The sequence below is a fragment of the Xyrauchen texanus genome, chromosome 38, assembly GCF_025860055.1.
Source record: "Xyrauchen texanus isolate HMW12.3.18 chromosome 38, RBS_HiC_50CHRs, whole genome shotgun sequence".
Taxonomy (NCBI): Eukaryota; Metazoa; Chordata; class Actinopteri; order Cypriniformes; family Catostomidae; genus Xyrauchen; species Xyrauchen texanus.
This window is the reverse complement of record NC_068313.1, coordinates 23,529,756-23,546,845: the sequence shown is the minus strand read 5'-3', so window position 1 is coordinate 23,546,845 and position 17,090 is coordinate 23,529,756. Positions and strand designations below refer to the sequence as shown.

General features: G+C 40.8%; 1 protein-coding gene across 1 annotated transcript in view; it reads left to right on the top strand.

Annotated features, from left to right (window-relative positions):
• The window catches only part of LOC127631592 (membrane-associated phosphatidylinositol transfer protein 3-like), a 128,711-nt gene that overhangs the window by 75,033 nt on the left and 36,588 nt on the right, over positions 1-17,090 (top strand). Inside the window, exons 6-9 of the mRNA XM_052109834.1 lie at positions 4,999-5,188; positions 7,120-7,242; positions 11,183-11,355; positions 15,112-15,269. Coding sequence (XP_051965794.1) covers positions 4,999-5,188; positions 7,120-7,242; positions 11,183-11,355; positions 15,112-15,269 — 644 coding nt within the window. The remainder of the gene's footprint in view (positions 1-4,998; positions 5,189-7,119; positions 7,243-11,182; positions 11,356-15,111; positions 15,270-17,090) is intronic.

Genomic DNA, 17,090 nt, shown 5'->3' with positions numbered 1-17,090 from the left:
AGAAACTCTTACATCAACGGAAGGTCGCTTTTGCACTGATGTTCCCGGACAAATTGAGAATAGATGCTAAGGTTGGCAGCAAAATATTCACATGTCCCCAGCAAGTGATGTCCTTCATTAAGTCAATGGAGTGTTATTTTGTGGTACTCACATTGCAGCCAAGTGGACCTACTCTTTTCCAATGAGTTTGTTTTGTGAAGAAACACTCCTTCGGGACGGTGTTGTGGATAAATCTGCCTGTTCTTTGCACATATGCCTGCTATCGGCTATCTCACAAGACATTGGAGTAATTCGATAATTTGTTGCACTCATGTATTTGTATAGAAACACCGGACTTGAGCAATCCGATGGCAAAGTTGTCACGGGGGCTCTCGTAGGAGTACATAGACGGTTTGAGTTCAGAGGGATGGATGCCAGTTGGCGTTTTTCTTTTTTCTGTTTGTTTGGTTTTGATCATAGTGAATCAAAAGTGTGCAAGCCCCCTAGAGCAACATTGACACTTCACAGGATGTGTAGAATTCTTGGTCTTACTGATATTTGGTGACTTTTGAACCCTATCTGGTAGAGACTATACATTCTTTTCATCAGTCCATAAGATTTAATCTAGAATAGATTTTTTATATCTAAGTCCATCATTTCATCTGTTGTGGATTGCCCAATTGGAAACATCTTAGTCTCAGATCACACCCTGGTGAGTTTAGAAGTGTTGCCACATATGGAGAAAAATAAATCATACAGCTGGCGATTTAATGTATCCCTTTTGCAAAATCCTGATTTCCAACAAATGTTAAAGACTGAAATCAATGTCTATATGGAGACCAACTGGTCCTCAATATCTTCTGTGGGCATGGCTTAAGTGAGCCACTTAAGGTGGTTCTTAGGGGTCGGATCATAGAGTATGCCTTATTCATAAAAAAATCAGGGGAACAGGGACAGGCCGAAGGAGAGGACCTTGTATTGGTACGCCCGGCCCTCGAACCATAGAAAGGGTCAGTGTCAGGACAAAATGGAGACGTGGAAGTACCCTTCTTTCAGGTCTACTGCTGCAAACCAATCTTGATTCCGAACGCATGTTAGAATATGTTTTTGCATGAGCATCTTGAACGGGAGTTTGTGCAAAACCCTGTTGATAACTCGTGGGCCCAAGATTGGCCTCAACCCTCCTCCTTTTTTGGATACGATGAAGTAAGGGCTGTAGAAACCTTCTCCATCTCGGCTGGAGGGACAGGCTCTATCTCATTCTTTTGTAAAAGGGTAGCGATTTCCGCATGCTGGGTGCTGGTATTTTTGGCGTGCACTGAAGTGGGGCGGATGCCGCTGAAACGGGGTGGGCTCCTGGTGAACTGAATCACGTAGCTGAGTCGAATGGTCCTGGCCAGCCAGCCTGACGGATTAGAAAGCGTAAGCCACGTGTCCCAGCTCTGTGCGAGGGGCACTAAGGGGACGATCACTTTTGACGTACCTGGTGGGGCTTTGCAGCGGTGGGGAGCTGGTAGTGTTGCATCGGGAGGCAAAGTTGCATCCTGAGACATGTGTGCTGAGAAAAGACTCAAAGCACTTACCTTGCTCCGCGTACCCAGCAGGGGGCGGGTTAGTGACAGAGGAGGAGGTCCTAGTGAGGCATCCTCTGGACCCATCAGAACCGACCGGCTGGGGTTGTGTATGTTGTACAGCTGTGCCACTTTGACTGTAAGAGTTTAATGCTGGGGCGCCGTGAGAACGGTGTTTGTGAGCACCGGCTAGGTGACCCAAGGAATGAGGAAATCACTCTCTTATTAACAGTGTGGGTACCGCAGCCCAAAGGGGGTGTGGCAAATGAAAATAAGGAAAACAAGGATTTTCCTCCCAGCCTTTCACCGTGGGAAGTCTCCCGCATCTCGACCAAGTTCAGCCACAGATGTCGTTCCTGGACCACAAGGGTGGCCATCGCCTGTCCGAGTGCCCATGCTGTGACCTTTGTAGCCCGGAGGGTGAGGTCAGCAGCTGAGCGCAGTACATCAGGATCAGGACTACCCACGTGCAGATGTTTTAGTGCCTTAGCCTGGTGGACTTTCAGGAAGGGCCATGGCATGCAGGGCAGAGGCAACCTTCCAGAGGCCTTGTAGGCTTTCGCCATCAGCGACGACGTGATCCTACAGGCCTTGGAGGGGAGTGCACCACAACCGCTTTGTCCACCTGGGGGACCTCCTTGTACCCAATGACCACCCCGTCATCGAGGGTAGTGAGAGTGAATGAGTAAGGAAGTCGGTCCCGGGCAGTAAAAGGTGCCCTCCACGACCTCGTCAGCTTGTCGTGCACTTCTGGGAAGGAAGAAAGGAGGGGAGGCTTTGAGCGGCGCCCCTTGCTCACAGCGAGCATATGGGACATTTGTACATCAGTTTCAAATGGGGCGGGCAGACCCGAAGGTAGCAGCCCAGTTGAGTCCTCTGCGTCATACGCTGCAACGCTCTCCGATGCAGCAGCAATGTCATCATCTTGCTCCATGGCGCCAGCTGAGACATCAGATTGGCCATGAGGCGAGCTGGTCTCACGTCAAGCCTGGATGGAAGCAATTGAGCGTGCTGGGGGGTTGTGGAAGGAAAGCTTCGACCGCAGCGATGCCATGCTCAAGTTCTCGCAATGAGTACATAAACCATCCAAAAACGCTGCCTCGTTGTGATCGCCACCCAGACACATGAGGCAACACCTATGGCCGTCAGAAGCAGATAGATATCTGCTGGATCCAGGAACAACACAAAGGCAGAAAGGCATCTTGAAAAAGACGCGTCTTTAAAAAGACATTCAATGCCAATGTGTTTTCTCTTTTAGAGCAAATAGTACACTTTTAGGAACGCTGTCGAAGCACCCATGGGGGCGTGGATTGCACTGGCGTTCAGAGAAGGGAAATAGCCACTGGTAATACATTGTGTTCGAGGTGAGTGGAACAGTAGTGAATTTCTCAGCTCACTGATCAAACAACCGCTTGGATCCGAAGAAAGAATCTGACTGAATAGATGCACGATCCCCGCCTTTATACCCATATGTCCAGGGGCAGGACATGCAAATTCTGTTCACCAATTTTTCATTGGCCTTTTCTCATATTCAGAGGTAACCGAGGCTCTCGAAAGAAGCCCCTAGTGTCACTACAGTTGACACAACGTGACAGACGGGGAACTAAAAATCCTTAAAACAAGATCAATTTGATTAATCTTGTTTTAGAAACAACACTGCATAAGATATTTAGGTTTTTCAGAGAATGTATGTACGGATAGTACATACAGAGCCTATGGATATTATTTTGCATAGGCTGACTGAAAAAGGTGGGCTAGGCCTGCCCAAGATTTTGTTTTATTATTATGCATTTCGTCTCAAACATTTGGCTCATTGGTTGCTTCCACCTGAGAGAGCCCCTCCCTGGTTTTGTATTGAACAGAAAGTTCTATTTCACCATTGAAAAGCCTTTCTATCAAACTAATCTGAGAAGTTAAGTTACACCCCGTTATCTTGCATTTGCACTAGATATGGACAAAAGTGTCCAAAGAGTTTAATTCAGACATTTATTTAAATGTTGCCTCGAGCATATGGCTGAACCTAAATTTATGTATTTACAAGTCCCCATTCTGCTTGTCAGAGTGGATTGTGAGGAAGGTTAATTCACTCTGTGACCTAGTGTATATAAGAGTGGAGTGTTGAGGTTCAACATTTTACACCCCCCTAAAGTGGCAGATACTCTGGGAGTGAGTATTACTGCTTTTGGATAAGGTCATGAAGCACCAGTGTATTACTCCCTGCTAATTCTGAGTCTGGGGACGGAGCTTTAACATCTGTCAAGAGATTATGGAAGAAAGATTAAACTTGGTATTTGAGAAGGGAGTGTGGGCTAGGATGTTTTTGAGGGTCAGGGTGGGGTTGGGGATTGGGAGGGGTAATGGGGGTAAATGTTAATTCTGTGTATATTTGTTTTGCTAGCATCCCATGTTGGTTACAGCATCCAAGACTGGTGTTTTTAGCAGGTTGTGCTGTAAGGAGGAAATACCCCCCTCCATTATCTCCAGCTCCGCTGTCTTCCTGTCAGAGCCCTTGGGTTGCTAATCGCCTTGTTTGATCGATGGTTCTGGGGTTTGCACAGCTGTTCCAAGAGACACCTTGGGGGCATGGCAATATTTTGTGCTGTAGACTTACATACTCATGCACACTCATGCTGTGCAGCATGATGAAGCACCTCTGCCTTTTCAGTGGTACTTGGGCAAACTCCACATTTTGCATCATCGCTAATTTGCTGACCTGAGTCACACTTTTAATCATAGCTGCCATTTGCCTTAACAAGTCCCCGCTTACGCAGAGAAAATGAGGGATTTATTACTTTGAGTAAATGCCATCAGCAATTACATAAGTAAGTAGTGGAGCCTCTGCCAACTTGCACCTTTTATCATGCAGAAAAACTTGCTGATTAAGTATTTTGTAAACTTGCACTGCTAACATTTTTTTTTCCAATAAATATCCTTAAAGGTATAGTTTACACAAAAATTGAAATTATGTCATGTTGTTCCAAACTCGTATAATGGAACTTCCATAGATGGAACACAAAAGGAGATGTTAGGCTCTTTTAAGAAGCCAAATGGAAGACTGCTACCTTGGGTTTAAAAAGATACCCAAAAGGAATCCAAGAAGGAGAGGTGCTCATTGCCAAGTGGCGTTGGTATCAACATCAAATTGAAGTAGAAAACGAGCAAGGCACTCAATCACCAAAGATAAATATTTTTTTTGGGAGACAAACATAAAACAAAATAATTGTTAAAGCATATTGGCAGTTCAGCTGCCTTCATTAATGCCTTCAGCTAGTCTGCTAATATGTGCTGGCTTTTTTATTGTATGTTGTCCAATAATATAATATCTCATTGAAGATTTAAGTGCCTTGCTCTTAAAATATTTTGTGATTTTACTTCTCAAGTAGTTACAGATTGCTTTGATGTATGGTCACCTGTATGGATGCCAACATGGTTGTTGTCTTCTTCACAGTCTGAATCCTTACAGCTATGATGAGAGTTGTGTATCCAGCAGCGTAGATCATCTTCCACTGGCTGCTTTACCGCTGCTCGCCATAGCTTCTCCACACTACCAAGATGCCGTGGCAGCCATTATCGCTCGGGCCAACCAGGTGTACCACAGTTTTTTGCAGTCGCCTGACGGACAGGGCTTCACAGGGCAGGTGAGTCAAGGGAAACCCCACTTACCAACTATTTAACAGTATTCAGGCCTGTGCACTTCCTGCTAATAGTAGCGTATACCAGCCTAAGATGGCTTGCTGCTCTTTCAACTGTGTCAGGATTGTTATATGTTTTGTTTTTAGTTTTTGGTCACTTTTAAGCTGGTCAGGCTGGGAGACCAACTGACTGACCAGCAAAACAAGCTGAGCACCAACTTGCCAAGGCTGGAATACCAGCTAGACCAGTTAAGGTCCAGATTGTTTAGGCTTGGAGACAATCTTAAACCAGCTTAAACTTAAGACTAGCAAAGCTATTTTTATTTTAGCATGGGCTGGTCTGAAATCATTGTTGATGTTTCTTATTTAATGAAGAACATTTTACCACACAAGCAGATGAGGCTGGTCCCAGATGACTTTTGAAAATTCAGATACTACACGGAGCAGGAGTGGAAAGTGTATGTGGGTCTTTGGCAGGGCTAGTGACTCATCAATGATGAGTCATTTTAAACAGAGGGAAGGGAGGTTCTCTCTCCACTTGTTTTAGTTTATAATCTCACATGATTATTCCAATAACACACTCCTGTTAATTTAGAACACACAATGATTTCCTGAAGTGGTGACCATGGTTCATGAGCTGTGTGTTGTATTAACTCTCTAGGGAGCTGTACAAATCAAATAGCATCTGAATAACATATTAGCCCTCTGATTTTCGAGAAAAATCTAGGCTTTTTTTGACAAGGCATAGCCATCTTTACATTTGGGAACACTCAAAAAGAAAAGAAAAAATATATTTTAGTCTTGTTTTCTAGTTCAAATATCTAAACATCCTTAAAGAAATGTTCTGGGTTCAATACAAGTTAAACTCAATTGACAGCACTTGTGGAATAATGCTGATAACCACAAAAATTCATTTAGACTCATCCCTCCTTTTCTTTAAAAAAAAAAAGCAAAAATCAAAGTTACAGTGAGACACTTACAATGGAAGTGAATTGGGGCCAATTTTTGGAGGGTTTAAACACAGAAATTCTCAGGGAGAATATCTTCTGGGCTTTGCTTTGCACCACACCAGCTTCAATGGACTCTCTTCGGATTGCTCTTGACTGCCACAATGCACACACCCATCCTAAGAACACACTCTTCCCTTAGCCCATTGAGGGTCTCACATTTGACTTTGACTCCGCTCTCTTCAGCCGGCACCGGGTGCGTCTGATCTCATTCTTTGAGAAACTTTAATAAATCCTTTTGAACTGTCACCTCTGTGTTTGGGTCCCTTGTTTCCCCTCACCCTCTAACAGCTAATCAATATTATGCCACAAATGCTGTCAATTGAGCTTAACTTGTACTGAACCCAGAGAATTATTTTAAGATACATTTACTTGAGAAGCAAAGCTACATACAATCGCAAGACTTGTATTCAGAGAATATATCTTTTAATAATTATTTTTCTTGCAGTACCCCTTTGGCAAAACATTTTTTCTTCTTTTATGCATTCATCTTATGCATAAAAACTTAAAATAAGACAAAGGTCTTATTATCTTAGACAATTTTGCTTCTTAAATAAATGTAGCTTGTTTTGAGAATGTTTGTTTATTTTTACTGGAAAACAAGGCAATTTTTGCAGTAAAGCAAATGTGAAAAGGCCTCATCTGTTGTTGAAAGATAATAAGCCCTGTGGATTTGTTTGTTTGTGGAGCATCAGTACACTATCTGTACTCACTGTTGAGATGCTCATCAACATCAACTAGAAAAGTGGAAGAGTTGCAGCTGTGTTGTTTCTGTTCCATTAATTAAAAGTGTTTACAGTCAGGGTGTGCTGTAGATTGAGCTGTCATTAAGAAATCTTGAGATTTGCCTGACAGTGCTGATTGAATGCAGCAACAAAGCACTGATTCTGTCTGACTTTTTTAATGTGTGGATGTGTGTGTTTTGGCCAGGTGTGTTTGTTGGGTGACTGTGTGGGAGGTGTGCTGTGTTTCGATGCTCTCTGTTTCAGCAACAGCCCACGACATGGTAGCCCCATCCACAAAAGCAGATATAACAGCACAGAAAGCTTAAAGGTATGTATTTAAACACTTAATCATTATTTGGGTCTATTTCACCCTTTTTTTCTCTTGCCTAGTTTTGAAGATGCATGGTTGACAACATTCACTTTTCTTGTTTTTAATACTCTTTGTTCCCTTACGACTCTACACTTGACATTGCGTTTGCTAACGCATATGGGGAGTGTCCTTCCACACGACCTAGTTTAAACCTCTCTACAATAACGCCAATATTTTAATACTGGCTATGATGTTTGAGCCCTGCCTTTTTAGGCGTGAAGCTGTCCGCTATAAAAGCAAGTTTGAAAACACCATTCCTCAGAATTTTCTTCCTTCAAGACAGCAATTCATCTCCCATCTATAAGCCCTCTACTACTTTGCCATCAACTACACAGGTCAGCAGGTGGGATCTTCATGGCAATGAGAAGACACTCCGGCGAGGCGAACATCACTCACTTCACATATATATATACAGTGTATATATATGACACCCGACTTTTGACACCTGGAAACAGGTACGAAACGGCCGTGATATGTCAACTGCCTAGAGCTACTGACTGTCTTTATAGCTTTGAGAGCTTTTCATTGTGAATCACCACATCCTGATTCGTTTGGACAACACAACAGTAGTGGCATATATACTGGATGTCGCCATGATGCACTGGCCCACATATGGCCGGCGAAACACAAGTATGCGCTTCCCCCAGTGCATCTCCTTCATTCTGTCATCAGTAATGTCTGAGTGGAAATGGAAACAGTTTTGTTAATTGTGCCGAAATGGCCCAATCAGTTTTGTTTTCTGGAGAAGGTAAAAATACTGGACCAGACTCCATGAGATATACCACTTAGGAGGGATCTCCTCTATCAGGAGCAATCCACAATCTGGCCTCCCCAGCCCAATCTGTGGAATCTGCATGTGTGGCCCCTGAACGGAGCGCACTAAACGTGCCAGAATTAACGCATTCAGTCGTGAACACCATTTTACAGGCCAGAGCAATGTGCTCGAGACGCCTCTACGCGTTAAAATGGAATGTGTTCACTGATTGGTGTCTATCACATGGCAAAGACCCAGTAAACTGTCTCATACATTAATTTCTCATATTTCTTCAAGAGCGATTAGACGCAGGACTTACAGAGTCAATGCTCAAAGTTTACTGTATGTGGTGACTATGTCTGCATATCACGCACCTGGCGCCAGCTTCATAAAGGTTGTTAGAGCAAGAAGATTAAATCCACCTCGGCCTGCTACAGTCCTGACTTGAGACCTATCTTTGGTCCTAAAAGTGCTCACAAGGCCCCCCCTTTGATTTACGCACACTCTCCATTAAGACCGCACTACTGCTGGCTCTGCCCTCAGTAAAAGTGTTTGTTGAATTACATGCACTATCAAGTGGCAATTCATGTCTGGAGTTTGGCCCCAGTCTTCCAAAAGCCACTGTCAAACCCAGAAAAGGGTCTTACCACACCCTTCAGAGCGCAGGTGGTTCACCTTCAAGCCTTCCTCCATCCTCCATTTAATTTGGATGAGGAACAATCCTTGCATTTTTTATGCCCTGTGTGGGCACTACACGCTTCTGTTGAACGCACTTGCCAGATCAGACTGTCTGATAAGTTCTTTGTGTGCTGTGGAGGATACACGAAAGGAATGTCCATCTCCAAGCAAAGACTTTATCACTGGATCGTTGATGCGCTTGCCCTGGCTTAAGAGTCGCAGGGTACGATTTACTCAATTGGTGTTAAAGCACACTCAAGTAGAGACATGGCCTCCTCATGGGCATGGACGAATGGTGTGTCTTCAAGGCCTTGTTCAGACTGCCACTAAAAATCGGATCTTTTTGCATATCCAGATTGTATCCAGATGAGTTTTTGATAGTTTGGCCGTTCTGGCTGATCAATTCGGATTTCAAATGGTCTTTTGCGTCACTCTTAACAAGACACACAACGATGACGTCAAAAATCGGTGACTGCAATACAGAACACCAGTCTCTTCCATCGTTGAGATTTTCTTGTGCGACAAAGGAGTTCTTCACCACAACTGGACAGGACTCTTATCTGGAGAGCGAGATAATGCACCTAAATTTTTCCTGCATCTGTTTTGAAAGCATCGTCACGTGGGTACGCCTACATCGTTACCAAAGCAACCCATGCAGATTGGCAGCAACCCATGCATTGCAGGTTGGTTCTGTCTGAACACGCAAATCTGATTTGATCACTTGCAATTAATAGTGTGGACAGTCTGCCTGAAAAGATCCAATTTGCCTGCAGTCTGAACATAGCCTAAAAGACATGTTTTGCTGCCGGATGGTCTCCTCAAAACACATTCAAAAGGTTTTACAACCGAGACGTAATGTAACCTTGGTTCCCTGAGATGAAGGGAAAGAGACATTGCGAATGCTGGCCGCATTACAAACTCTGTCTTTTTAGGTGCGAGCGATACGCTCCTTGTCCTTCAATCAGAAAACTCTGAGGAATGGTGTTTGCACACCTGCTTATATAGCGAATAGCTTCTCACCTAAAACGGTACGTTTGGAGAGGTTTCAACTAGGTCGTGTAGGGCACTCCCCATATACATTAGTAAACGCTGTGTCTTGTTCCATTTGTCTCAGGGAACTGAGATTAAGTACATAACTGTGACGTTTTTGTTTTGCGTGATCTTTTCATAAGAAAGAAAAGTAAAAAATGGGATATCTTTGATATCTAAATTGTTTATCCTTGACAAAGCAAATGAAGACTTTTGCTTAAAGGGATAGTTCACCCAAAAATAAATTTTCTTTCTTCATTTACTTGACACCATGTCTCTAAATCCTTATGACTTCCTTTTGTGGAATGCAAAAGCAGATGTTTGGCAGAATGATAGGAATTTACAGGCTCAAGGTGCGGTCACACATACCTTTGCATGGGGAAATTCCGCAAGCGAAATACAGTCATCACAATAGGGATCCACGTAATGGTGAATTTCACGCAGTGCTGATTTTGCATAAAGTTCAATTTTGGTGAACTTTGACAGGCTTCTTGGTTTGGCGTAACCTCTGTGTGGGCGGTGCTTCATAAACTGCTACACTGAATATTCACAATGTGCAAGGATGTCGTTTTAGCGGTGAGTTTCTTTTTAACTTAAGTCTCACTGACAATAAAGTGCAGCATTAAAGAGATAGTTCACTCAAAAATTTAAATTCTCTCATCATTTACTCACCTAAATGCCATGCCAGATGTGTATGACTTTCTTTCTTCAGCAGAACACAAACAAAGAATTTTAGAATAATATCTCAGCCCTGTAGTAGGTCCATTGCATTGCATTGTATGGAACTACAGAGGTGAGATATTCTTCTAAAAATCTTTGTTTGTGTTCTGCTGAAGAAAGAAAGTCATACATATCTGAGATGGCATGATGGTGAGTAAATGATGAGAGAATTTTCATTTTGGGTGAACTATCCTTAAAAGTATCCAACCTAAAAAGGTTGTTTGACAATTATATTTTTGCTGGAATCACACACGCCCACGCCATCATCGCCTGCAGAATTTTACTGTGAGAAGGTATGTGTAACCTTGCCTTCAGTCATCATTCACTTTCTCTTTAAGTAGCCTGGTTTCCACTTGAGGAGTTTCAAAAGGCTCAACAACGCCACACACTGTGATTAGATTTATATACATATTATCTATATATTTTTGTCTTCTATACTGTATGTCTACAATTGTTTCATTTATTTCTATTTTTATTTCTTCATAGACATTTTAAGAGAATCATCTGTCTCAGATACTTGACACTTAATGAAACATTACATAACCAAAAAAAAAAAAAACGTTTTTCCTCAAATTACAGTAATTCTGTGTCTTTGACATTTTGGTCCAATCCTCTCCAAACACCTGTAATGTAACGCTGTTGTGTAAAAGCAAAAGGCATAGTTGCACTATTATGCAAATGAAGAATAATTTCCTCTCACTTTCCCCACCCACTCAGGATAACCCTGAGGTCAGCCCCAGCCTGAGCTCCAGCAAGCGCCTTAGCAGGAGCAACATTGACCTGTCTGCCCCCAGTGACTCCCGCTGCAGGAAAACCCAGCTCAGCCGTAAACAGAGCGACTCATACGATGGAGACTCCTCCTGCAGCCAGCACCACCCTTTCCTTAGCAGGTACTGCAGACCTGTTGATGTTGTTTAAACCAAAGCAATAGATAGAGGTTGGCATCCTTAGTCAGTGTCTATTTTTATTGTTGTGTATGAATATAATTCTGTTTCTTTTTTAATAAGAAATCAGAACAAGATTAGCCAGATGTGTCCCCCTGGCCAAGCTACCTGTAAATGTGTCATTCTTCCTCCTGTTTCTGTTTATCAGTATTGGCTGCATGATGGCATGTTGTATCTTCCTGCCTGTCTGCAGTGCTATTAATAGTCTGGGCCACAGTCAGTGTGCATATACAGGATGAGGCACAGACAGATATATACCTTTTCTGATCTGTTTTAAAAGTTGCTTAGTGCTTCTGCAGCAAAAAAAAGGTAAAAAGTCTGTTTATCTTATAAATGATCCTTTTTTTTAGGGTATTAATGTGGAGATTTCTTGCTCTACTTTCATCACAGGCCTCCGACAGAGTTCATCTATCATAATTGTTCTTAGACGTCCTATTTACGATAATAGCATTCCACTTCTTTGCCATAAATTAGAGCAATTGGTTATGTCATTATAAAATAAAAATAAGGCATTCATTACCAAATCAACCAGCTCAGAGGTAAATCACAACATCACAAACTTTGATTTGAAGCAAAAAGTATTTGAAAATCGGACAAAAAAAACTAAGGTACAAGACTGTGTACTTTAATGAGGGAATAAACAACAATCATGTTAAGCATTGTGAATGGTGTAATCTAATTAAAAATTTTACAAATATATAAAACTACTGATTTAAAGTTGTTGATTACAAATATAGAAACAATATATTTTAATTGAATTACAGAATGAATATACAAACATATAAGTAGTTTGAGAGTGTAGTTGGAGACAGACTCGATCATGCACAGTGCATAATGGGATTGAGCGATCACTGCTGGGCTCTTTTGCCACTGTTTGTAGATCTTTCTCTGTTATATCATGTATAGTATTGCTCTTCAAAAGAAATTCCACTATTAAACACAGTTTTTAACTAATTAAATTAAATTAACATGGACTGATGGTTCTAACATGAGGATATACCATCAATTAACAACTTCAGAGCCCACTTAGGTCTATCTTTATCAGTTCCCCTATATAAGTATATAATTATAAAACAATTCCTCTATGGAAAATATTTATACAGTTTTTTTATTTTATTTTTATTGCCCCAATTAAAAAATATCTAAGAGGATTTAGCTACAACACAGCCATGAACAATGATGAACAATGAACAACTTCCTAGTCAGTTGCAGATTGTATTAGGAGAAGAAACATTCTCATTCTTGAGAGCATTCGATTGAACAAAAATCTGCGCAATACATAATGAGATGTACACTAGCATATGCATGACTTCAAAGCTAATAGACATGAAGTGGAAGCTATAAAATTCCCATTTTGATTACATGAGGTCAGTTTAAGTGCATTTATGTGGTGATGACTCATGGCTACTCCTTGTGGGAACTGACCCAGCAACCTTCCCGTAACCATCAGCCTTGAGATTTAACCACTCCACTACACCACCCATGCAATGCAAGTCATTTTGCCCTAGATACTTGCTATATCTTTGGCCTTTGTGCAGTCACTAAATGGCCACTGTGAGAATGCTTGGCAAAAGCAAAAGATTACCACAAAGGACTGATAGCGCTGGTCCTGAGGGAAACTTATCATTCAGCTCATCCACATCCCTCTGCTCTCCTACATCTTTCTCCCAATCATCTCTCCCCTGGGCCCTATACACCCCATCCTTTTCACACTCAGTCTGAGGTGAGATAGCCGGCCAGAGTCTTTGGCAGCCTAAGAGCTTTTCTGTCATCGCTCATAGTGTGATGTAACAAAGAAAAGAAATGTGCAAAAAAGGGGCGGAGATTTGAAAGGCAGCGAAAGAACAGCGTAAGTTGTTGACAGTCTACCTAAATGATTCTTGTTGTAATCCATTTGGGTAGGTTTGGATTTTAGAGTTGCTAAGGGAGGGTAGCCGTAGAATGAGAGGGAATGCGCCTTTGTTTAGTAAAGCACTAGAAAGCCTAAGGAACTACAAAGCAGGAGGAGAGACACTGAAAACAGCTCGTCAGGCTGAGCCTTCATCTTGAAGAATTAATACATGTCACCAAAATCAAATAAAAAAAATCTAAATCAAATCACTTTATTGTCACACTACTATGTACACAAGTGCAACAGTATACCAAAATAAAACCAAAATAAATAAAAAAATGTAACTGGATGGTTTTCTTATAGCTGGGGGAGAGGTATGTTTCTTTAACTCATGGGGTAGAGCATGGCAACAGCAATGGCAAGTTCATTGGTTTGATTCCCAGAAAACACACCTAGCCCTATTATTAAAATAAATACAGTGTTGGGTAGTATTTGACTGCTTGTAACATGGATTACAAAATCAGAATACAAAATCAAGTACTTAAGATTACATTTTTAAATGTGTGTACTCAGATTACAGTTACTTTTTATGGATCACCTATCAGTCTTGACGTTCATAGAATTGCCGAAGTAGGAGTGGATGAGGGGGTGGGACTGACAAATAGCAAATTGTTGTGTGATTTCATGTTTACTGATCATAAATAGGTATGCAATACACTTAAAATTACATTTTCAACAAAACTTGCAGTAAGTAATCCAAAAGTGAGCAGATTAGATTATCTAAAAAGTATCATATAAAAGATTATGTTACTGATAACAATTTTAGTTGTGTAATTACATTCATAATTACATTTTAGCAGTAATCTTCCCAACACTGAATATATGTATGAAGTGCACTGCACAGTGAGTTGTTTTGGGTAAAGAGAATGTGCTAAATGAATGTAAATCTAATATATCACAATTACTCTGCTGAAAAGACTAATGTGAACTTCCATGGTGGTATAGATGGATCCACATAGCCATGCTGTTCAACTGTTAAATTTAGCTGGTTGACCAGCATGGTCTTTCTATCAAAGCTTATATGAAGTTAACAAAGGAATAGTTCACTGCAAAATTAAAATTCTATCATCATTTACTCACCCTCATACCATACCAGATGTATATGACTTTCTTTCATCTGCAGAACACGAACACAAAAAGAACAAAAGTCAGTATAAAATTAATCAATAAGACTCCAGTGGTTAAATCCATCTTCTGAAGTGGTCTAATCGGTTTTGTGTGCTAGCAGGCCAAAATGTAACTCCTTTTTCACTGTACATCTTGCCATTGCAGCCTCTAGATATGATCATGGTTTCAGGCTTGATTACACATTCTAGTGCTCAACGGATGAGCAGAGCACTAGATGGCACAAGGAAGTGTAATTGAGCTTGAAGTCATGATTGTCTAGGAGACTGCTGATGTCAAGATTTATAGTGTAAAAGGAGTTGTATTTTATTCTCATCCAAAATTGATTGGATCACTTCAAAAGATATGGATTAAATCACTGGAGTCATATCGATTGCTTTTATGCTGCCTTTATGTGATTTTTTTAGTTTCAAAGTTTGGTTACTTTTTACTTGATGATGATAAGAGAATTTAAATTTTTGGGTGAACTATCCCTATAACATGGTTGATAAAGATTAGGGTTGCAAAGTTAATCCTGCAGGTTAAGCCTAATGAGGACACACAGAACACCAGCATCTCATTCCGGGGACCATTATCTAAAGCACAGCATTATGATGTGAGTAGTTATTTTGGTCTTTTCAGCAGGGTAATTATGGTCAGTGTGAAAAACCACTTTATCAGTAAATGTTATCCTTGTGTGTTTGTAGTCTGATTCAGGACGAAGTGGACCAGAGACCAGGGAGCAACACCAGTCTTGTGCTGAATCCAGGTCGCTTTGACTTTGAGGTTTCGGATTGTTTTCTGCTGGGCTGTCCTCTTGGACTGGTGCTAGCCATGAGACGCACTGTGCTTCCTGCTGTCCAGGGTTAGTGTCATGCACACTCCACAATTCATGACCCTGCACACATTGTCCTCTGGATACACTGCTTGCACAATGGCAGGCATTGACGCCACCTCAAAATTCTCTATAATGCAATAAACACTAGGGTGATGCAAAACTACATATTTTTTTAAACTGACAAGTCGGTGGGCATTTTGTTTGGCTAGTAGATGAATTGGTCATAAAGAAGCCATGTATAATTAGGTTGGCTTTGGGTTCACCTGACCCCGATCAAATGTGTTTCTAAGGGGTGTTTAAAGAAGACTTGTTCTTGCGTTCAAAAACAGCTAAGAGGTGTGCAGAACAAAATGCAATGGTCTCAGGATGTACTTTTAAAAGTTTACCTATTTGTAACTTGACATGTCATCTTAATTTTTTTATTTTATTTACCTTTATTTTACCAGGAAATAGTCCCATTGAGATTCAGAATCTCTTTTTCAAGGGAGTCCTGGCCAAGACAGCAGAATAATAGTTCCATAATAAAAAGTACATATACAAACAAAAAAAAAACAAACAAAAAAAAAAAGAATACATTTTGGCAATTTAACATACTCTGAACACAATCACCAGCCGCTCTCAGTAACAGCACATGTGCATCTAGTACTCAAACAGTCCTTTATCCTCAGTTTAAATTGTGTCATTGTCGGTAAACGGTCAAATTTTAGCTGATTTTGCAATTTATACCAGGAAAACGGTGCAAAAACTTTAAAGGCACTTTCACCGAAGACAGTTTGCATTCGTGGGATTTCATACATGATTTGCCCATATGATCTAAGATTACATTTCCTGGTAGTGACTTTAATAGTCAAAAGAGAGCATAAGTAAGAAGGCAGTTTACAAAGGATGGCCTTAAAAAGAAAAATATACCTGTGCTCCAGCCTGCGATTGTGCAGAGATGGCCAACCAACACTCTCATACAAGCTACAATGATGAGTACGTAAACTGGAATTAGTTACAAATCTTAGTGCTGCGTGATATACTGATTCCAGCATTTTCAAAGAAGATTTATTTGCATGCATGTATAAAATATCACCATAATCCAGCATTGACATAAATGTTGTTTGTATAAGTGTTTTTCTCGTACTAAAAGAGAAACAACCTTTGTTTCTATAATAGAAACCCAACTTTACTCTTAGTTTTTTTGTTAGACCCTCTATATGCTGTTTGAAGGACAAATTTTCTTCTAAAAGGAAACCAAGATATTTATAGGCTGATACTCGTTCAATTACTTTCTCATCTAGTGTAGCAATTGGACAAGCATCTTCTGTTTTCCTTGATTTAGAAAAGCACATAATTTTAGTTTTATCTGAGTTTAGTACAAGTCTCAATTTCTGCAGATTCATCTGAATAATTTTAAAAGCAGATTGCAGGTCCTCAATAGCAATTGTCAATGCTGGTGCAGAACAATACAAAACAGTATCGTCCGCATAAAAATGACACTTTGCATTTGTTACATTTTGACTCAAGTCATTTATATAAATAGTAAATAAAATAGGACCCAAAATGGACCCCTGGGGACACCATTTTGTATAAGTAATGAGTTTGAGGACACACCATCAACACGAACACTTTGTGTTCTGCCACTCAAATAATTATCAAACCATTTGACTGCTTTTGGAGACATTCCAATATCCACCAATCTCTGAGACAGGACATAGTGGTCAACTTTGTCAAACGCCTTTGAAAGATCTAAAAACAGTGCAGCACAATATTCTTTAGAATCAATAGCACTTATAAAATCATTTAACACTTTCATAGTGGCAGTGACAGTGCTATGTTTTTTACGAAAACCCGACTGTGAATCAT